This window comes from Pseudophryne corroboree, chromosome 5 (assembly GCF_028390025.1).
Source record: "Pseudophryne corroboree isolate aPseCor3 chromosome 5, aPseCor3.hap2, whole genome shotgun sequence".
Classification (NCBI taxonomy): Eukaryota; Metazoa; Chordata; class Amphibia; order Anura; family Myobatrachidae; genus Pseudophryne; species Pseudophryne corroboree.
In genome coordinates this window covers 73,534,135-73,558,229 of record NC_086448.1, presented here as the reverse complement: position 1 = coordinate 73,558,229, position 24,095 = coordinate 73,534,135, and the positions used below count along the sequence as shown (strand labels likewise).

General features: G+C 46.5%; 1 protein-coding gene across 1 annotated transcript in view; it reads right to left on the bottom strand.

Annotated features, from left to right (window-relative positions):
* Window positions 1-3,399: 3,399 nt before the first annotated feature.
* The window catches only part of LOC134927211 (serum paraoxonase/arylesterase 2-like), a 127,943-nt gene continuing 107,247 nt past the window's right edge, over window positions 3,400-24,095 (bottom strand). The window contains exon 9 of the mRNA XM_063921371.1: window positions 3,400-7,441. Within this exon, the coding sequence (XP_063777441.1) occupies window positions 7,280-7,441 (162 nt within the window). The 3' untranslated portion in view covers window positions 3,400-7,279. The remainder of the gene's footprint in view (window positions 7,442-24,095) is intronic.

Genomic DNA, 24,095 nt, shown 5'->3' with positions numbered 1-24,095 from the left:
GCCTAAGGGTATGTATTGAGTTTGTGGTAAATGGGCATATTCATGAATTCCGATAGGTGCCAAAGAACAATGCATGCTCTCCTATGTAGTCCCCTTAGTGAGAGCCACTACTAAGCTGGATCAATACCCAAGGAATATCCCTGTAGAACATGATTTAGTGTCAAGTGACCTTACATATTTGAGACATCACAGCAAAAGAGAAGTGAAGAAAGGGGATGTATCTTTCAGATTTTCTGATGGTGAACGTACGGCTGGAACTTTCTTTCCTCTGTTCACTATCTATCTTGTGGAAAAGGCTGTGTCCCAAACCTTAACGGTACTAGATCAGGTGGTAGGGGAATTGATAGTTTCAATCAGACAGTGGAAGAGCTGGCTCAAGTAAGAAAAGTGGCTTTACAAAATAGGATGGCACTGGATCAGCTGTTGGCAGCAGAAGGGGGCACGTGTGCAGTGGTAGGACAAAAATGTTGTACTTATATTAAAAATCACAGAGCTAAAATAGGTGCTCATCTGAGCAACGTGGGAAAGTTGTAGCAAAAAATAAAAAGGTTAGGTGCTAGTGAAGGTTGGGATCCACTTGGATGGCTAGGAGGAAGTATTGAAAAGCTTTTCTCTGGAATATTGCAGTACATTGTGTTTGTTGCCCTGATTGTAGGAATCATATATCTTACCATCAAGTGTGGACCAGTAGTCTGTGTACAATGTGGTAAAGGATTTAAAAGGTTAAAAGTACACCATAAAATAACCATTGTGGTGGTAAATGATAAGGTTCCACTAAAACAGGTGACTCAGGGAACTAGTCAGGGGCAGCAGGAGAGACAGGTGGTATATACTGACATGAGCAAGTTTTATAAAAGTTTACAACTTCAGGAAGCTGAGCCCATATACCAGGCTTTAGAGGGGGATCAGGCAGGTAAAGAAGACACACAACTTGTTAATTTTACTTATGAACTGGATAACAGGGTAAAAGTTAATCAGGATGAGTATGTAAGACATAAAATACAAGCAAGTTTCACCTAACCGTGTCAAAACCCTCTTAGCCAACACCGGAAGGTTCCTATAAAAAAAATCAGGGATTCCAGTCCGTAAACCAACCTAATGCCTATGTTGTGCGTCTACCTAACCCTCATTTAGAAATTGAAACTAAACCTTCTGATTGTGTATTAAAGTGCCAAGTTTATTGGCAGAGAGAGGAATGATATGGATAAGTAAATACAAAATGGAAGCTAAATGTCAGTTTGTCTATTGCTTAAAAGAAACTGTTGTTTTAAATGTGATTTTTATATGTTTGCAGAAACTTTGATTATTAGTCAAAACAAGAAGTTAAGGCCAGCTGCGCAGTGTATCATAAGACTGCGGTTACCTAGTGTTTTGCAAAATAAGGAATTGTATTTTGCAGAATAAAGAGAATTAAAAGTAGGTAAAAGGTAAAATGTATTTTGATATTAAACAGTCATAATGACAAGATGTTGAGCTAATTAATTAAAAATCCCCCATAAGGGGAGTATATAAATTAATAATATATTCTAATAAATAAATTGTGATTGGTTTATGTATATAATTGGTCTGCAAATGTAATTGGATCATGTAACGCTGTAATAACAAGTATATAAGATAAAATCAATGTGTCAATGTTCAGTCCATAATATTCTTTTATCGTAAGCCCTGTGAACTTCACAATGCAATAAATCTACCAAAAAAACTTCATTGTTCTTCAATTATTTTGAACGGCTATATCACTTTGTGCCGTCTACGGCACCTTGGGATCTTAATGTGGTACTGCAGTTCCTGCAATTAGAATGATTTGAGCCTTTACAGGACGCGAACGTCAAGTTTCTTACTTGGAAAGCAGTCACACTGTTGGCTTTGGCGTCTACTAGATGTGTGTCGGAATTGGGGGCATTGTCATGCAAGAGTCCCTACTTGATTTTTTTAGGAGGATAGAGCTGAGCTCAGAACGTGTCAGCAATTTCTTCCGAAGGTTGTGTCAGCCTTTCATATCAACCAACTTATTGTGGTGCCAGTGGCTACTGACTCCTCAATTACCTCAAAGTCCTTGGATGTTGTGACGGCTTTGAAAATATATGTGAAGAGGACTTCTTGTCACAGGAAGGCGGACGCTCTGTTTGTCCTTTATGATCCCAACAAGTTTGGGTGTCCTGCTTCTAAGCAGACAATTTCTCGCTGGATCAGGTTCACTATCCAGCATGCTTATTCTATGGCAGGCTTGCTGTGTCCAAAATCTGTTAAGGCCCACTCTACTCGTAAAGTGGGTTCTTCCTGGGCGGCTGCCCGGGGTGTCTCGGCTTTACAGCTTTGCCGAGCAGCAACTTGATCAGGGTCGAACACGTTTGCCAAGTTCTACAAATTCGATACTTTGGCCTCTAAGGACCTAAAGTTTGGTCAATCTGTTCTGCAGGAACCTCAGCGCTCTCTCCCTCCCGTTCTGGGAGCTTTGGTACATCCCCATGGTACTAAAATGGACCCCAGCATCCTCTAGGACGTACAGTAAGAGAAAATAGGATTTTAATTACCTACTGGTAAATCCTTTTCTCGTAGCCTGTAGAGGATGCTGGGCGCCCGCCTAGTGCTTCGTATTCCTGCTTTGTTACTTGGTTCAGTTTGTTGGTTCAGCCGTTGCTGAATTGTTCTGAGTTGGTTAGCTTGACTTTCCTTTTGTTGTACGTGTGAGCTGGTGTGAATCTCATCACTATCTGTGTATTTCCTTCTCTCGAAGTATGTCCGTCTCCTCGGGCACAGTTTCTAGAGTCTGGTAGGAAGGGCATAGAGGGAGAAGCCAGCCCACACTATTAATCTGTTAAAGTGCCCATGGCTCCTAGTGGACCCGTCTATACCCCATGGTACTAAAATGGACCCCAGCATCCTCTACGGATACGAGAAAAGGATTTACCAGTAGGTAATTCAAATCCTATTTTCTGCTTGTTAAGGATGCCTCATGCCAGCGCAGCTTAGTGACGTCACGCAGTCGCCGAGATTACGCCCCGTTTGTGCCACACCGCCACCCATTTGCCCGCCTCCGCAAGACTCCGTCTCCGCCCTGGAAACGGAGCGTTGCTGCCCCCCCACCCCGTGACCGCCTCTGCCTGATTGACAGGCAGAGGCGATCGCATTTTCTGCGGCCGCATTTTGTTCTCAGTTTTTGCGGTTGGATCGCACACTGCGATCCAACCTGAATTAGGCACTAAATACTGTATGAATATTTAGCAGTTTCTGCAATGCATTGAGAGACAACACCAGGGATCATTAACAAACCTTTTTTTTTTTTTTTTTACTGGATCACAGGGGGATGCCGTACATATAACAGTTTATAAACCATAGATATTGCATTTCCCCTAAAGCAATTTCACTACAAACAATAAATGAACTAACAGACTGGAGTATTATATGAAAGACTTTTATTACCAAACACATTTATTCATCATTGTACAATTTTATTAATCTTATTTCAAATTATAGATAAGAAAAAGTCACATTTCTGGAATTTCAAAAAGAGGAAACGCACCAATGATTTGAATTACCCAGAAGAAACTACTTAACAAAAAAATTAATTTATATAACATGGTTACTAACAGCGCTCTTCAGTAGAAAAAAAAAAAAACATTTAAAAAAAAAGTTTGGCCCATTAAGGTATTCGGTGAATCAGTGGCAAGAATTCATATTTCAAGTAAAGGGCCATTTTCAAAGCGTGGGCGCAGTTGGGCGGTTTAATCCAGCAAACACATTTTTGCTGCACCCAATTTCTCTTCCAGGAGACAGAAAAGGGATAATTGATCCCTGCGAGAAAAAATAACCCAGGTATATGAGTCTATACTTAATGCCGCACTCACATAGATACAAAGGATAAGGACACACCCTTTATTTTACCGTTTATGTCCTCTTGTGTCTCCTTACCCATGTGCACTGGTGTCATTTTTCTCATAGGCTTGCCCTAGGCGATTTTACTCAAGATTCCAAACAGAAAACCCATAAAATGGAATTTGTATGTTATCAGGAACTCTCCATTCTAAAGGGGGGTACTCACGGAGTGATCCCAGCCTAAAATCTCAGCAATCTGACTAGATTGCTTAGATTTTAAGCAAGATCTCTCCGTGTGTACAGCCCCGCGCATCGCTAACGCTGGTGCTAGATTGGCCTGCATGCAGGCCAATCTAGCAGGTCGCTCACTTTACCCGCTGGGTGAAATGAGCGGACCCCCGTCTCCCCCCCGCACGCTCAGCACACATCACGCTGTGCTGAGCGGGTGGAGAGATGTGTGCTGAGCGGTTCGCTCAGCACACATCTCTCCCCACATCTAGGTTTGATATAGTAGCTTGAACTAAAAGTCCCACTGTATTGTAGTTTATGTAGTTTCTTTCCTTTAGTGGTTAGACCATATAATTGTATTAGCTCAATTAGTTGAGAGGCCATACCAAAACGGAACCAGGAACAGTTTCATCCAGGAGCTGCCGCCTCCAGTGGACTTTCAAACAACAAATTTGAATTGGGTTTCTCTGGCAACCGTACCAGACAGGTTTGTGCTCAACTGAAAAGTGGAACTTTCTGACTGGTTTGGAATTTTCAAGTATTTCTACTAAAAAGGATGCACCATTGTGGGGTTAACCAAAATTACTGCAAGGGGAAGAGTACCTGGAAGTCAGTGGCAGCCGGCACGATTGAATAAGAGTCCTGCCAATATGAAAAAACATACGAGGAGCATGTACTGTATGCTGAGATATTAGTGACCCTCGTTTGGTGGCGGATGCAGGGGGCTGCTATAGGCAGGAGGGAAGTATTACGGCGCACCCACACTACTGCTCTCTCTGATCAAAAAAGGTCTGATTTGGATTATTCTAAAGCTGGGTGCACATTAGATGATAAATTGGACGATTTTGAGCAGAATTGGAATGACGTATCGTCCACATCGTCTAATGTGTACGCACTAATGCGCGCTCCCATGCGTCGTTCGTCGCATCTTCTCATCTTCCTGCCGTGCAGGCAAATGAGAAGATCCCTAACAATTTTGTGGAATTCACATAGTGTGTACGGCCAAACGAAGCAAGATATACCACTTGGTTGTTTGAACGATTGCACAGTGTGTGCGCACTATGGGGGTCATTCAGCATCAGTTCTTAAGTCGCAGATGGACGCTTTTCGATGGACGTGCATTGCGCATACATGAACTTTCTTTTTGCGATCACATCCCGGAAGGTCCCGAAAAGTGAGTGACAGGTGGCGGGGGTTCAGGGTGGCGACACTGCGGTGGGGGAGCGGACAGCAGGAAATGCAGGCGTGTCATGGCTGTTTTCGTGGTGGCTCGTGTGACGACTCATGTTCAGGGTGGCTCGTGTGACAACCAGCAGCCACCCCTTTAGCGCTGCCTTCCGCACCCTGTTCGCGTCGACACGTCCCAACACCCCCTCCGTTTCGCTGCGGACACCCCCGCAACGCCCCCACAATGCCCCGTCTCAGCCTTGAAAATGGAGCGTTGCCACTCCGTGAACTCCTCTGCCTGTCAATCAGGCAGAGGCGTTTGTAATTACTGAGTGTCACCTGCAGTAAATGCGGGCATATGAATTAGCCCCATAGTTTGTTCTGGGGATGAAGGGGGATCGGTACGAGCATGGCATTATTTGCACATCGTCTAATGCAGGCATGTCCAAACTGCGGCCCTCCAGCTGTTGAGAAACTAGCCATCCCAGCATGCCCTGACACAGCTTTAGCATTCTCTGAAGGCAAAACTGTGTCAGGTCATGCTGGGATATGTAGTTTCACAACAGCTGGAGGGCCGCAGTTTGGACATGCCTGGTCTAATGTGTACCCAGCTTAACTATACGTCCTATAACTGAGGCCCTAACGTTAGATGTGAGCGTAAACAATGTCTAAGAAATACCATGGAAACGTACTGACATGTATTTGGGTATAAAATGACCGCATAATATAGCAATAGCAAGAAAACCAGGCATTGAACTGCTCCTTCTCATGAATACAGTACTTACTCCCACACGTGAGACTCTATAAAGGAAAGAATTACAGACTGAACCGCAGCAGTGCGGCACGTAGATTCTTATTCATCTGATCACATGCCACTGGCTGTTTTTATTGCTGTTGTTACCTTATATAGTTGTTTTATGTCTAAATAAACGTGGTAATGCTTTTTGCTGTCTACAATTAGATATGAGTCACTACCGGTGAGGTATATCCACTCCTAACGCTGCCTTTTTGTCTTTGCTTTAGTATCAGGACACCGCAGCAATCACCTCACTGCCTGCGCCTAGGGGATTTATTGGTTTATTATCAGCATAGGGTTAAAAAATCCCCCATATAAACAGCAGAGCAGGAGATCGGCAGATACAGAGCTACACTAGGGAGTACTAGAAGTAGGAGACAAGCTGAGCCGCAGAGGCACTGGATTTTATCCAGAGATGGTCCGGAACAGATAATTCTACCAACTAAACTGTTAAATGTACTGATGCACTTAGGATAGTCTACTGTCCACTCAGTCATCAACCTTGTATGTGCAGGGGCCTGAGCTAGCCCAAAAGGTTACCTGAGGTAGGTGCACCGTTACAGCCTGTATATGATGTCATAAGCCCAGCATCCACTTGTGCAACTACGCTACTAACGTTTGGTAAAGGGGGATATATAGGTAAGAACTACCCCCCACGTTCACCCCCTTGATCACAACTTCAACTTAAAGATTTTCTGTTACGATAGCGCCTAATATTTTACATATATCTGCGAGTGTTATTAGTGGGTCTTTTATATACATCAACCGGTAGTCTAGATTCAGAGGCCCTGAAACAATATAGCATACACATTGGGCACTTCTTCTGCTTCACCTGTGAAGCGGGTTTGTGTAAGAGCCTCAGATCATGGTCATCGGTTTGTTGAAAACTGTAATAGGTTAAAGGTTAACACCGCCCACTTAACATTTTGGTTGGAGATGGGGTTAAAACTAAAAACAAAACCACATGTAATCTGTAGGCACTGATCGCCTGTTCTGCCTTGGATTTATATGACTGGGAGGTTATGAAGGAAGGGAATTGTAACCCGTTTGGCCGGTCTAAAATATTCAGGACGGTAAGTTTAGATATGGGGTGGAGTTACCGCCACCTGGACCCCAGTAGTCTTCCTCTCCAGCCTAAACTAGTATTTTAGTCTTCGGTACAGTTATCCTTTAAATGTTCATACGAGTTGTACAAACCAGTCACTAGCAAAAACAATCGTGAAAGAATCCGTTTCCATTCAAATTTAGGGCAGTGTCCGGCAGCAGGTGACATCAGTGCAGCTCACAGTACAGGGCTTTGTGGAATATTGTACCTATGAGAAGTTTCCCCTCGTACACAGACGCACATGTCGATGCCTGGAGCACGGAGCCATTGTTAGCATACACTGTGGTCACTATAGGGTTATCGGAGTGAATGTTCTGTATGCGGAGAACCTGCAACAAGACAAATAGCTTAAGTAGTTTGTGCGAAAAACGCAGAAAATTACTAGACATAGAAATATAGGTTTAAAAAGCTTACTGCTATCATTCACCAACACATAAAGAACTTTTACCGATGATTATAGTTTTTGCAGCAGTTCTGCATCAAAGTAAAAAAAATTACTTATACATTGCCTATTGCAGATATGTTTATGGTCTATTGGCCAGTCGCTGACAAAAAGAAAAAAAATAAAATAAAAAAAAATAAGGGCATGCAAAACATTTCATGCAACTGTCCGCCTGGCACGTAACATAAGATTGTTCCCGCAAGGAACCCACCCAATATGGAATTTAGAGTTTCATGTATGTTTAGTTTGTGTCCCTGTATGTATGGAGAGGCATCTAGAGGAGGAGGTCCAGCATACGCCGATACATCTGACAGAAGCAGCAGGTAAATTTTTTTGCAGATCCTTGATCCCTGACGAAGATGATGGTTTAAAGCAAGAACCAATAAATAAATAACCCAACACAGGGGTAAATTTACTAAAGCTTCTAAAACAGGGAATTGGTGATGTTCCCCACAGCAACCAATCATATGCTGTCTATCATTTTCTAAAAGGCAATAGAGAAATAATAGACAATATCTGATTGGTTGCCATGGGCAACATCACCAAATCTCTGTTTTAGAAGCTTTAGTAAATTTACCCCGTAGTCCGCCTATCAACCAAATTGAAACTAAGTTTACAGATCTGGTTACAGATAATGCAGAGGGGCGTACAGCATAGGGTCCACCGGCAAAACCACAACCAGGCTGTGAGAACACACTTCCCAACATTGCCCAGCTAGAATGCATGCACTGTTGGGGGGGCAGAGTCATGCAACGTTCAGAGTGTAATAATGTACCATTGGGGGCATGCTCACATAACACGTCATGCCAAACATTTCTGAAACAGCAGTCTGCCCTCATCCCTCCACTGATAGCTGAACACTTCAACGGCAGGTGTACGTAATGTCCACTTACCTCAATACCCTATGTAAATAAGGACAAGCAAAATAATGTGAGATCCTTTCCCTAAGGTAAAAAAGCCTTGTGCTGTTCCACTGGCTAACCTAATACAAGAAAAGGTGTAGTCACTGTATAGATGCCTATAGTCTGTCCATTTAATGCAAAAATATACAAATGAATGGGTAGAACCAGAGCCGTAACTAGGGTTGTGCGGTCAGTGCCGCCGCACCTAGCTCTGATGATCTGTGTGCGGAACCGGCTGCCGCCGCAATCTTTTCTTGACCAATGCAGATTAGTAGTGCTGCGCCAGATTTCTCTGCCGGCCGGGTGCAGCTCTACAGTACTAAGGCCCTCATTCCGAGTTGATCGTTAGCTATTTTTTGCAGAGCAGCGATCAGATAGTCGCCTCCTCTACGGGAGTGTATTTTCGCTTTGCAAGTGTGCGAACGCTTGTGCAGCCGAGCGGGACGAAAAAGTTTTGTGCAGTTTCTGAGTAGGTCTGGACTTACTCAGCCCTAGCGATCACATCAGCCTGTCCGGTCCCGGAATTGACGTCAGACACCAGCCCTGCAAACGCTTGGACACGCCTGCATTTTCCCTACCACTGCCAGAAAACGGTCAGTTGACACCCATAAACGCCCTCTTCCTGTCAATCTCATTGCGATCGGTTGTGCGAATGGATTCGTCGCTAGAAGCATTGCACAGCAACGATGCTGTTAGTACCCGTACGACGCTCGTGCGCATTGCGGTGCATACGCATGCACAGTAGTAACCTGATAGCTGCGCTGCGAAAAACAGCAGCGAGCGATCAACTCGGAATGAGGGCCTAAATCAGTGCCTAGGGAAGTCGGGATTTAACGATGCAGCCAGTCACTGCAGTGATGTTCTGGCCAAGGAAGCACTGGGCTCTTCCTGCAGCTCAAATGCAGCTCGGGCTGGGAGTGTTGGAGGTGGGCTATGCTGCTCAGGCAGGGAGAGCGGAGCGCTGGGGCAAAGAGGATTGATGCTGCTGGGCTCACACCTGACTTTCAAGGCTGGTACCCATCCCCACCGGAGAGCAGACTGCCTCTTCCTGCCACCAGTGAGTAAAGCCTCATCCTGATCCTGGTTTAGTCTGAGGGGAACAAGCTGGACAAGTGGAGGATTTGGGCAGGTAACTGTGGGGGTAATCCATATTACAGGAAAAGGTGTGGGCTCCCTGCCAGACGATGCTGGATGGAGCCGGGTGCTACAGAGACAAAAGTAATGTGTATATAAGGGGGTATTACAGTATAGTGTAACGTGTATAAGGCGGTACTACTGTGTGGCAGAATATGAATAATGGACACTACTGTGTGGCATAATGTGTATAAGGGGCTCTACTGTGTAACGTAACATGAATAAGGGACATTACTTGTGGTGTAATGCGAATAAGGTTCCCTTACTGTGTGGCATAATATTTGGGGTATTATTCTGTGACCACGCCCCTTCCCCATGAGGCCACTCCCCTTTAGGGGGCCGTGCACTGTCCCTATTCAATTTAAGGGAGGGGGCATCAGTGCTCTTTCCAGCACATGGCACCAAAATGTCTAGTTTTGGCTCTGGGTGAAGCATCATCTGAAAATAGGCTATTTGGTGGAATGAGGATGGGGTATGGATGGATCAAGCATTGGGCTTATTTTGTCCCAATTCTACAGGTATAAATGTCAGGGGCAGGGTTACCAACTTTTTATGTTCAGATTCCCTGACAGGGAGTGTGGCCAGGAGGCATGGTGTGGGAAGGTAAAACCACAATGGGGTACAACCATTTTGTTAGGACCCACACACATGCACGTTATATGCTCTCAGAGCCCCACATGACCCTGTATATGTGATCAGAGCCATCTCATGCCCCTTTATATGCAATTAGAGCCATCTCATGCCCCTTTATATGCCATCAAAACCTCCACATGCTCCTTCACATGCCATCAAAGCCTCCACATGCCACTTTATAGGTCATCATCCCTCTTTTCCATGCCACTATTTATGGCCTTACATGTGGCTGCCCCTATTGCCATCAGATGACACCTGGTAACATCACTTACCTTGGCTTACCTTCATCACAATTGATTATGACAGTCTACTATTAAAGTTAGAAAAAAAAATCAGAGCAGCTCAGTCTACACAATATTATCATTCTGCTATCAAAAAGGATAGTACTGGACTGTCCGGCGTAATCCCGGATGAGTTAGGAGCTATGTTATTACTATTCCTAGCTTCTAGCTCACTATGAACCAGTGACATCAATGACATATTTTGTTACATTCTGCTGAAAATTGGCTTAGCCCACCGCAGTGTGTGAAGATGAAACACTTACTTCAAGCAAAAAATAGGATTTTAATTACCTACCGGTAAATCATTTTCTCGTAGTCCATAATGGATATTAGGGAATCTAGTACGATGGGGTATAGACGGGGTCCAAAGGAGCCAGTGCACTTAAAATTTTCTTCACTGGGTGTGCTGGCTCCTCCCCTCTATGCCCCCTCCCACCGGCAGTTATAGGTAAAAACATGCCCGAGAAAGGACATATATGAGATAAGGAAATATGACAACAAAGAGTGGTGAGATTTATAAACCAGCACACCACGAACAGACAACGACCAGCAACGGCTGCAAACAGCAACAGCTGAACAGGTAACCATATAAAAGAGAACCTGCAGAACAGTCACCGCACAGAGGCGGGCGCCCAATGTCCCTTATGGACTACAAGAAAAGGATTTACCGATAGGTAATTAAAATCCTATTTTCTCTAGCATCCATAAGGGATATTGGGGGAGAATTAGTATGATGGGGACATCCCAAAGCTTCCAAAACGGGTGGGAATATGCGGAGACTGCTGCAGCACCGCCTGCGCAACTGGGTATCCTCTTTGGCCAGGGTATCAAACTTGTAGAACTTAACAAAAGTGTTCTTCCCCGACCAGGTAGCTGCTCGGCATAGTTGCAAGGCCGAGACTTCACGGGCAGCCGTCCAGGAAGAGCCCACGGATCTCGTAGAGTGGGCCTTCAGAGACATTAGGAACAGGTAAGGCTGCTGACACATAGGCCTGCTGGATAGTAAGCCTAACCAACGAGCAATGGACTGCTGCGAAGCAGGACAACCTTTTTTCTGCACATCATAGAGCACGAACAAGGAATCCATCTTTCTTATCCGAGCTATTCGCTTGACATAGATTTTCAAGGCACGCACAGCATCCAATGCCTCCAGGGGAGCAGAACTAGCAAAACTGGACGGAACCACAATAGGTTGATTCAGGTGAAACGCGGAGACAACCTTTGGCAGGAACTGCTGTCTAGTCCGAAGCTCCGCTCCGTCCTCGTAAAAGACCAAGGACGGACTTTTACATGATAAGGCCCTCAGTTCTGAGACACGACGAGCAGAAGCCAGGGCCAGTAACAAAACCGTCTTCCACGTGAGGTACTTGTCTTCTACCGTCAGCAGAGGTTCAAACCAGGAGGACTGTAGAAATTCCAACACTACATTCAAATCCCAGGGTGCCGTCGGCGGCACAAAAGGTGGTTGTATGTGGAGTACCCCTTGCAAGAAGGTCTGAACTTCTGGCAACAGTGCCAATTTCTTCTGGAAGAAAATGGAGAGAGCTGAATTCTGGACCTTAATGGAACCCAGACGTAAGCCCTTATCCACACCAGCCTGCAGGAAACGTAAAAAACGTCCCAAGTGGAACTCTGCAGGCGGATACGAGCGCCCTCGCACCAAGAGACATATCTTCTCCAGATATGATGATAGTGTTTTGACGTCACAGGTTTCCTGGCCTGTACCATGGTAGCAATAACCGTCTTGGAAAGGCCCTTGTGAGCTAGGATGTTCCACTCAACCTTCATGCCATCAAATGAAGTCGCCGTAAGTCCGGGTAGATGAACGGTCCTTGTTGAAGATCTCTTCTGAGAGGTAGAGGCCAAGTATCCACGTACCATGCTCTCCGAGGCCACTCTGGGGCAATCAGAATTTCTGTACTCCCTGATGTCTGATGAGCTTGAGCACCCTTGGGAGCAACGGAATCGGAAGAAACAAGTAGACCAGCCGGTAAGGCCAAGGCGATGTCAGTGCATCTACTGCCCTCGCCTGAGGGTCCCTGGTTCGTGAGCAATACCAATGAAGCTTCTTCTTGAGACGAGAAGCCATTGTGTCTATCTGTGGGCAGCCCCACCGGTGGATGATCTGTTGGAACACCTGCTGGTGGAGACCCCACTCCCCCGGGTGGAGATCGTGACGACTCAGGAATCCTGCTTCCCAGTTGTCCACACCCGGAATGAAGATTGCAGACATTGCTCTTGCATTTCTTTCTGCCCAGAGGAGTATTTTTGACATCTCTCGCGTGCAGGCTCTTTTTGTCCCTCCTTGTCGACTGATGTACGCCACAGCTGTGGCGTTGTCCAACTGTACTTGGATCGCTTGATCCATGAGCAGAGGAGAGGCCTGAAGCAGAGCATTGTAGATCACCCAAAGTTCCAGAATGTTGATCAGAAGGAGGGCTTCGTGGGCTGACCACCTGCCCTGGAACTGCACCCTTTGGGTGACAGCTCCCCATCCTCTCAGGCTCGCATCCATTGTGAGGAGGATCCAATCCTGAATCTCGAAACTCCAGCCTTCCAGGAGATTGGAGGATTGCAGCCACCACAGGAGAGAAATCCTGGCTTGAGGCGACAGCCGTATCACCTGGTGCATCTGAAGATGTGATCTGGACCATTTGCTCAGGAGATCCAGCTGAAAAGTTCTGGCATGGAACCTCCCATATTGGATCGCCTCATATGAGGCGACCATCTTTCCCAACAATCTTATGCAAAGATGGATGGACACTCGAGTAGGTCGGAGCACCATGTGGACCATCTCCTGAAGTGTTCTCACCTTGTCTTCCAGTAGGAACACCTTCAGGGCCACAGTATCCAGTAACAGCCCCAGGAACAGGAGCCGCTGAGACGGCTGCAGGTGGGTGTTCTGTACGTTGAGGATCCACCCATGCAGGGCCGTCTTTTCATATGGGCTCAATGGGCACTTGCCCAAGGGCCCCAGGAGTATAAGGGCCCTAGGCTGATAGCTGAGGGTCCCCTCTTTCCAGGGGTACCAGATTTTTGAAAATCGGCCCAAGGGAACCGGAGATATCTGACTTCAAAGGAGTGGTCCCCATCCGAGCCTATTAATTGCTCTTCCCAGCCAGATATCTCTGGCTCTGTCTGACTTACAGTTTTTCTGAGGGTATACGCCAAAAGGTGGGAGTCTTCACTTTCGGTGGACATTGGCAACTTGTCTCTACTATGCCCAGAACCGGAGATATCAGCCTTCCAGCAGCTGGTCCCTGCTCCAGCTCCACACGCCTAATATGCAGTTTTATACACTGCTCAAAAAAATGAAGGAAACACTAAAATAACACATCCTAGATCTGAATGAATTAAATATTCTTATTAAATACTTTGTTCTTTTCATAGTTGAATGTGCTGTCAACCAAATCACACAAAAATTATCAATGGAAATCAAATTTATTAACCCATGGAGGTCTGGATTTGGAGTCACCCTCAAAATTAAAGTGGAAAAACACACTACAGGCTGATCCAACTTTGATGTAATGCCCTTAAAACAAGTCAAAATGAGGCTCAGTAGTGTCTGTGGCCTCCTCGTGCCTGTATGACCTCCCTACAAAGCCTGGGCATGCTCCTGATGAGGTGGCGGATGGTCTCCTGAGGGATCTCCTCCCAGACCTGGACTAAAGCATCCGCCAACTCCTGGACAGTCTGTGGTGCAACGTGGCGCTGGTGGATGGAGCGAGACATGATGTCCCAGATGTGCTCAATTAGATTCAGGTCTGGGGAACGGGCGGGCCAGTCCATGGCATCAATGCCTTCATCTTGCAGGAATTACTGACACACTCCAGCCACATGAGGTCTAGTATTGTCTTGCATTAGGAGGAACCCAGGGCCAACCGCACCAGCATATGGTCTCACAAGGGGTCTAAGGCAGGGCCGTAACTAGGTGTGTGCGAGAGGGGCCTCGCACACAGCGCAGAGCTCTGGGGAGCGCACAGTCATGGCACTGTACGGAGCATCAGAGCTCCGTACAGCCCCATTGCCCAGCCGCAGCCCACAGTGCCGGCGCTACCCGCTCAGCAAAGCAGGGAGGCGCCGCACATCAAAGGCGCTCTCTCCACTCTGCTACACCTGGCTTTCTAGTATTGCTGCCAGCTGCCGCACCCTGTCACACTGACAAGCAGCGGCGGCACTGGCAGCATAAACAGAAGGCTCCTCAGTCTGATCTCCGGTTTCAGGGCCCTCCCACCTCCCCGCTGCACCTGTCAATCCGGATGACAGACAGGCAGCAGCGTCGCATCCACCCCCTCCCTTCCCTCCCTGTCACTAAAGAGTCTGCAGTCTTCAGCAGGTGCCTGCTCCCTCCCCCGCTCCCATCAGTGGACATTCCGCGGGGCCCGGGCACCTTTATTTTTCCTTTGCAGCCACATGCTGCACTGTGCTGAGACTGCAGAAGTCGGGCAGACAACGATGCTCTGCTGTGCCTGCTTCCTCGTTAGGCAGGAACAGGAAGTCACGTGTGCACATGTGACTGCACTGGAGGATCCTTCACACATGAGAAGAGGAGCAGCGCAGCCAGCCCAGCAGATCTAGCAGGCAGCCATACCTACTGGAGGAGCAGACAGTCAGGTAAATGCTGCTGCTGACACACATGGGGAAACTGATATATTATTGTGTGCTAAGGGTGGGAGGGAGGAAGGGGATGGTATATAAATGTGTGCTGGGGAAGGGGGGGGGGGGACTGGTATATAAATGTGTGCTGGGGAAGGGGAGGGGACTGGTATATAAATGTGTGCTGGGGAAGGGGGGGGACTGGTATATAAATGTGTGCTGGGGAAGGGGAGGGGACTGGTATATAAACGTGTGCTGGGGAAGGGGGGGGGAATGGTATATAAATGTGTGCTGGGGAAGGGGGGGAATGGTATATAAATGTGTGCTGGGAAAGAGGGGGAATGATATATAAATGGGGTTCACTATGGTATGCCAGCGGACGGGCTCCCGGCGACCAGCATACCGGCGCCGGGAGCCCGACCGCCGGCTTACCGACAGTGTGGCGAGCGCAAATGAGCCCCTTGCGGGCTCGCTGCGTGCGCCACGCTACGGGCACGGTGGCGCGCCACGCTATTTTATTCTCCCTCCAGGGGGGTCGTGGACCCCCACGAGGGAGAACAATTGTCGGTATGCCGGCTGTCGGGATCCCGGCGCCGGTATACTGTGCGCCGGGATCCCGTCAGTCGGCATACTGAAGACCACCCATATAAATGTGTGCTGGGGAGTGGCATATTAATGTATGCTGGGGGGGGGGAAAGTGGCATATTAATGTGTTTCTTTTGTCAATTAATGCATTTTCCCACTGCTTTTCACCCAGTGCTTCTCCCCGGCCGTCACCTCTCTCCTGTCACCCACTAACTCGCATCTCTCTTTCCCCATCACCTCTTTTTCCGTACAGTGGAGCTGAGGCGGCTTGCGGGTGGGGCATGTTGGCGGGTCCTCCCCGCTCCCATACTCCGTAAACAGGGGGATGCTGTCTGCCGTAATGTGTAAAAAGGGGGACATTGTCTGCCGTAATGTACAAAAATGGGGACGCTGTCTGCAGTAATGTGTAAAAAGGGGGACACTGTCTGCCGTAATGTGTAAAAGGGGCTCTACCTGGTGTAGTGGCGCTACTGTGCGGTGTAATTTGAATAATGGAGACTACTGTGCACCGTAGTATGAATTGGTATTATTTTGTGGCCACACCCTTTCCCCATGAAGCCACGCCCCTATGTTTTTTTGCACGCGCCTACGGTGCGCACTGCCCATGTTTTCCATAAGGTGTGTGGGGGGCACCAATGCCGTTTCTTGCACACAGTGCTAAAATGCCTAGTTACGGCACTGGTCTGAGGATCTCATCTCGGTACCTAATGGCAGTCAGGATACCTCTGGCGAGCACATGGAGGGCTGTGCGGCCCCCCAAAGAAATGCCAACCCACACCATTACTGACCCACTGCCAAACCGGTCATGCTGGAGGATGTTGCAGGCAGCAGAAAGTTCTCCTTGGCGTCTCCAGACTCTGTCACATCTGTCACATATGCTCAGTGAGCTCTGGCAAATGCCAAACGTCCTGCACGGTGTTGGGCTGTAAGCACAACCCCCACCTGTGGGCGTTGGGCCCTCATACCACCCTCATGGAGTCTGTTTCTGATCGTTTGAGTAGACACATGCACATTTGTGGCTTGCTGGAGGTCATTTTGCAGGGCTCTGGCAGTGCTCCTCCTGTACCTCCTTGCACAAAGGCGGAGGTAGCGGTCCTGCTGCTGGGTTGTTGCCCTCCTCCACGTCTCCTCCACGTCTCCTGATGTACTGGCCTGTCTCCTGGTAGCGCCTCCATGATCTGGACACTACGCTGACAGACACAGCAAACCTTCTTGCCACAGCTCGCATTGATATGCCATCCTGGATGAGCTGCACTACCTGAGCCACTTGTGTGGGTTGTAGGGAGGTCATAGAGGCACGTGGAGGCCACACACACTACTGAGCCTCATTTTGACTTGTTTTAAGGACATTACATCAAAGTTGGATCAGCCTGTAGTGTGTTTTTCCACTTTAATTTTGAGTGTGACTCCAAATCCAGACCTCCATGGGTTAATAAATTTGATTTCCATTGATAATTTTTGTGTGATTTTGTTGTCAGCACATTCAACTATGTAAAGAACAAAGTATTTAATAAGAATATTTAATTCATTCAGATCTAGGATGTGTTATTTATTTAGTGTTCCCTTTATTTTTTTGAGCAGTGTATATTCATTGGTAGATTGCTCTGGCTCCTGAACTCTGATCCCCAAGTCCCCAGTACCTCCTGAAAGGTGAGACTCTCTAATTTTTTATCCCATTCAAAGCTAAGAAATCTTTTTCCAGGAACTTGAGATACTGTATCTGCAGTCAAGCAAGCAGCCCTCTCACCAGAAAATGAAGAATATTAAGCCAACTCCACTAAAGACCCCTCCCCTACCTATATTAAACAACCCCATACCACCCTGGAAGTCATGTACTGAGGCCCCTTCATTCAGCCCAATGCCCCCTTCTACAGTTTAGTGTTATCACTCCTGCCTCATCTCCCACCATCTGTGCAGTAAAGGCGTAATTAGCAGAAATGACTGCTCCAGGTCCTACATGCTGAGTGGAAGATAGAACACCCCCTACCGCCCGCAGAACATCAAAGCTGCCGCTGATAGCACCCCCCACCCCTACCGCTGGAGGATGGGTAAGAGCGCCAAGTGCATTGCTGTGCCCAGGGGCCCACACTGCTGTTAAGACGGCCCTGCACCCATGGTGTGACAGAAGTTGGACAGTGTGGTCGATATGGAGCAGCAAAAGCTCCCTGGATCTTGTTTTGATCAGAAGATCGTCCAGGTGAGGAACAATATTGACTCCCTGGACCCGGAGCTGTAACATCATCTCCACCATCACTTTTTTGAACACCCTCGGAGCTGTGGACAGGCCGAAGGGTAGTGCCTGGAATTAGTAATGATTGTCCAGCAAGGCAAACCTCAGGTATGCATGATAAGGCGGCCAAATTGGAATATGGAGATAGGCGTCCTTGATATCCAAGGAAACCATGAATTCCTGGTTTTCCAGGCCCGCAATCACTGCTTGCAAGGATTCCATTTTGAACTTGAACACCTTCAGGTAAGAGTTCAAGGACTTCAAATTCAAAATGGGCCTTACCGAACAGTCCGGTTTTGGCACCACAAACAGGTTGGAGTAATAACCCTTGCCTCGTTGTGGAATTGGTACTGGAACAATGACGTGGGACTGGACCAACTTTAGGATGGCCTGTTGCAACGTAACCCGCATATCCTCCAAAGCTGATAAGCTTGATTTGAAAAGTCGTTGGGGATGAGCACTGTCGAACTCCAGCTTGTAGCCTTGAGAAACGAGATCCCTGACACAGGTATCCTGGCAGGAAGTCTCCCAGACGCAGCTGCAGAGATGGCCTGCAGGCTAGGCATTTGCCTAGGGCATCCAAGCATGTCCCTGCAGTATCTCATGCTGGGAGGGACAGTCTGCAATCTCACTGTTACTTTCCAAATGTATTCAATCAGTACTTGTATACACTGATGTTTACCTTTGTCAAATAGAATGCACACTCCCTTGAACTCCCTCAGCAGAAGCCAAGTAACTGCAATTCCTGGACCTGTGACATTTTTACTGACTATATAAGGTTATTACTGGATGGCTCCTTATGATACCACATGTGTAGTGTGGAAGACTGCTCCACATAAATCTGACATCACCTATACTGCTTGTGCACATGGGGGAGGGGTACCCTGCCATCCTTTGTCCCTTATCCCTGTGCAAACCCCAGGTGTCTGCAGGGATATAAAATGGGCAGTGTTCTCCCCACACTTTATTTCTCAGTCAGTCCATGCCATAAAATTCCCCTGCCATCCAGCACTGTAACGTGGTCAGTAAGTTGTGCTGCGCTATTTACTAATGTGGGGCATATGTGTAAGGTGCATCACTGTGTGGAATTATGTGTATTATGGGCATTACTGTGAGGCATTATGCAGGGTTGAACTGGCACACAGGGGCACAGGGTAAACCCTCGGTGGGCCCCACTGACTGAGTGTTGCTGGGGCAGATGCAGAACTAGCGGCGGTGCTAGGGGGCACCAGGCAAAATTTTGCCTAGGGCATCAAATTGGCTAGGGCCGGCTCTGCGCAGCTGAAGTGAAATCCATGTATCCAACTCAACCCCAAAGAGCCATTCCCCCGAAAAGGGGAAGGTTTCCACACTGCATTTGGATTCCGCGTCCGCTATCCACTGACGCAACCACAAGGCCCTGCGCGCCGACACTGCCATGGCAGAAGTCCTAGCATTAATATTACCCATCTCCTTAAGCAAATCACACAGGACGCGTGTAGTATCTTGAATGTGCTTAAGGAGGGTCACTATACTGACCAGAGGCATAGCCCCGAAGAGGCCCTCTTGAATCTGAGTGGCCCAGGAATGAATGGCATGGATGATCCAGCAACCTGCAATGACCGGTCTTTGCAAGACACCCGCTGCCACGTTAATAGAGTTGAGAGTGGCTTCTATTTTTCTTTTCTTTTCTTTTATTATTTTTTATTGAGGCAACAAGGAAATGACAGTAATAGATTACAGTAATTACAATGTCATTTTGATAGATTTAAACGTTGAACATAAGCGAGGCGAATATCAAATAATGGTACAAACTCTGGTATATGGGACAATGCTTAATTCAATTCCATCATTCAATGCTTATAGTATAGAATTCCCAGTTTCAAGTAAAACTTGTATTTCATTAACAACAATTGTCGTCAATAGTAAAGTTCCAGACATTGCATTTAAATATATTAAGATTAACATTCAACTGAATGATTAATTAAGACTAATTAAGACTGTAGGTCCCTAAACACTACCCGGGCCTGAGGGTAAAACGCAGGGGGGCCCCCCCTCCCCTCCTCTCCTATGTTAAGGCAATCGGAGGATCTTGTGTTATTAGCCTGGTAAGATACCAGGTGGTATCTTTAAGACTGTAATGAATCTGATTTCTAATTATGAGTGGAAGAGTATCTATATATGATTCCCAGAGCGAGAAAAAGCGCTCCACTTCTTTTTCTTTATGCAGGATTGTTTCCCTCCAATCCATTCGAAAGAGAAAATATAATTTATTAAAAAATAAGGGTAATTGCGGGGGTGAACTATCAAGCCAGCTTTGTAATATAGTTTTTTTACCTGCTGCGCTAATAGCCAGTAATAATTTCTTACTACCTGGAGTGATTCGTAGCGTCGGATTGATCATTCCAAAAATTGCCCACTCCGGGGTAAATGGGACAAAATTTGTTAAATTCAATTCTGTATACCGACGTACCAGGTGCCAAAAGTACTTTACTATAGGACAAGCCCATAGACAATGGTAGTTGTCTGCCTCCCCCTGGTGACACCTGGGGCAGTTGTGAGTTGAGGAGGTTCCCATGTGGAATCTACGCAGTGGAGAAAGGTATGCATTATGAAATATGTTCAGAAATAGTTCGGTATACATGCTAGAAGGAAGTGTTTTACGGGAATATATAAGTGCCTTTTCCAAGTCTGGAATTGTTAGTTCAGGAAAGTGAACCAACCACCCCGCCACTCCTCCCGATACTTTAGTGTGATCCATAATCTCTCTTAAGAATGTGTAGTGGATCGAGATAGCTCTACGCTGAGGGACTGCATTCTTCAAGAGGGTGTCTAGAGGGTTGTCCCAGTCTTTTTCAGAAAAGTGTTGTATGACATGATTTGTATAAAAGCGTGCCTGTAAGAAGGCCAAAGGGTAAGGTCTAACCATAGCGTAGTTAGTGGATAGTTCTGTGAAAGTGAGAGAGCGTTTCTCCTTTGATACCATAGTCCCTATGTTTTCCACTCCCCCGAGTCTCCATAGAGTGAAGGGATGGGCAGCCATGCCGTCTAGAAATTGGGGATTTTTGACCAGGGGTAGGTGTAGGGAATAGAAACCATTAAGTCCAGCTTTGTGGCGTAAGATATGCCAAAGCCTCCGTGTTGACCAAAGTAAAGGATTCAATTTGATATGTTCCTCCACTTCTCGATCGTGTTGGTGTAATAAGCCTATTAATGCTGTGTCCTTCAGAAACTCTTGTTCCAAAGAGACATCGGTATAAATCGATGTCCTTTGTAACCAATCTCTTAAATGTCGCAAGAGAGCTGATTGATTATACCCCGTGATGTCAGGAAAATGTATCCCGCCATTTGATTTTGGTTGGTGTAATTTCCGCAATGCTATGCGTGCGCGCCCTCCCTTCCATATGAATTTTCTAATGGAAGCGTTTAGTTGAGCAGTTTCCGTTTTAGTCAAGATTATTGGAAGGTTTTGTATTGGGTATAGTATTCTAGGCATTGCTACCATTTTTAAGAGATCTGCCCGCCCCAGAAAGGAGAGCGGTAGGCGCTCCCAGCGCCTTACGTCGTCCATAAGGGTATGTATTATCTTTTTAATATTGAACTGGTATAAGTTGGCCGAATTTCTGGGTAGAATAATTCCTAAGTAAGGGATAGATGTTATGGCCCATTGTATAGGCAAATGAGACGCCCATCGGGGCTGGGTCGCCGTGCCCTTAAGGAGCATTGCCACTGACTTGTCCATATTTAGTTGTAGGCCCGATATGGAACCATATAAGTGGATCATTTGTAAAATTTGATCTAAGGAGTGTTCCGGGTTAGATATGTACAGCAATATGTCATCTGCGAATGCAGAGATCTTTATTTCCCTGCTTCCAATCCTGACGCCCTGGAAGACATGCCATTGTTGAAGAGTGCGCAATAGGGGATCTAGTGCTATGTTAAAGAGGAGGGGTGATAAGGGGCAACCCTGGCGGGTGCCTCTTTCTATTGTAATTCTTGGGCTTATGAGGCCATTTACCAGTAGGGAGGTTTTGGGATCATGATATATGCACTTTATTAAATTTATAAATGTATCATCAAAGTCTCTTTTTTCTAATACAGTATATAGGTGTGACCATAATATTGAGTCAAAGGCCCTATGAATGTCAAGGCTGACTAGTATATTTTGAGTGGGTGTTCGGTTTTGGGCCGCTACAACCGCCGCTATGGCCGTTCTAATCGCCTTAACTGCATGACGCCCCTGTACGAATCCCATTTGATGATCCGAGAGGATGGATGGCAATATAGTCTGTAGACGTGATGCCATAATTTTGGCTAGTATTTTGTAATCTACATTTAACAGACTTATAGGCCTGTAAGAAGTCAACAAGCTCGGGTCTTTATCAGGCTTGGGAAGTAAAGTCATGAAAGCCTCATTAAATGATGGACAGGGAGTTTTCTTTTCATGTATGGACCTAAATAATTCTAGCAAGGTCGGTGTAAGGTGAACTTGTAGAATTCGGTAGTAGTCACTTGAAAGACCTTCAGGTCCTGGAGTTTTTCCATTAGGAAGGTTAGATATAGTCTCATTGATTTCTTCCATGCTTATCGGGCCTGCAAGCGCTTCTCTCTGATCAGACGTCAGTTTAGGGAGCACTGAGTCTGAGAGAAAAGTTATCTGGTCAGTTAGATTTATAGGGGTTGAGCGAAACGCCTTTTCAAAGTAGTGACGGAATTGTGCGTTTATTTCTGAAGACTTGGTCAATAGGGCTCCCGTTTCAGGATGTTTTAAAGTGGTGATAATGTGCCGTTTTCTGAATGGCCTAGACATTGTTGCTAATAGTTTCCCTGCTTTATTACCCCAGCGGTAGTATTTGTTCCGTGTAAAGTCTATTGACTGTTTTGCCTTAGTGATAAGATATGTCTCCAGTAGTTGGCGCGCCTGTTTATACAAGGTTTTAGTCTCATCCGAAGGTGCATTAGTGTATTGGGCAAAGGAGGTGTGCATCTCAGCACGGAGTGCTTCGTATTCCTTCCTAGCGTTTTTGTTTTTTTGTGAGACGTAGCTAATTATGTGTCCCCTCATAACCGCCTTAGAGGCGTTCCAGAAGAGGATGGGATTCTCCCAGTGTTCAAGGTTATCATCGACATAGTTAGTCCAATGACTGATCAGGTAGGTCTTGAACTCGTCAGATTGTGCTAGATAGTGCGGAAATCTCCATATTCGATTATGGGGGTGCATGTGTGTGTGAGTCAGAGATATGGAAACCGGAGCATGATCCGACACCATTATATCATGAATATCTGTGTGAGTTATATTATTGAATAGAGTATCCGAGATAAGGATTCTATCGATACGTGAGAGAGACCCATGTACCATTGATAGGTGTGTGCATGTTTTGTCTGTAGGGTTCAAGAGGCGCCAGGGATCTGATAGGCCTAAGTCTAGCTTGAAGGACTGGTATAGGTGAGCATAGAAATTAGAGGGTCTGTGTCCTGGTGGTCTTTTATCTAAAGATGGATCTTCTACCATATTAAAGTCTCCCCCTACAATAAGGGTATGATTCGTCCTGCCCTGGAGGATGTGGCCAAGATCTCGGATAAATATATGTGGATTTATATTAGGGGCATAGAGGTTGACTAAAGTGTATTGAGTATGGTACAAGTCAATGTCCAGTATGATGTAACGACCCTCCGGATCTATAATCTGTCCCAGGATGGTGACCGGGAGGTCTTTGTGAAATATTATCGCTACTCCTCTCGCCTTACGATGGTGAGGGGCGGATACACATGTGCCCAGCCACGGGGCTTTAAGTGCATTTTCCTCTGTGGAGATCCAATGTGTTTCTTGCAAAAATATGACATCTGGGGTAAATCGTTTAAGGTGGGTAATAACTCTCTTTCTTTTTACCGGAGTATTAAGTCCACCCACATTCCATGATATTATGTGTAAAGGTTTGAATGTGGGGGGGCTATCACTATCTAAATGTGGAGACGACATGACTACCCATCCCCCCACCAGGGGTCAAGTATCCATAAGGGGATGTCACCAGGTAGGAGATTTCGGGGATAGTTCACCCCCCAGATGGTAAGGGGGCCACCAACACCCATTTTGGTACGGAAGGTAGGGAACCCAGAGATAAAAAAGATCCATAGCTGCCTCCTGGGACCCGCAGTGAGTAATATACTACTAAGAAGTATTTTCCAAGTTACCTCTAAACA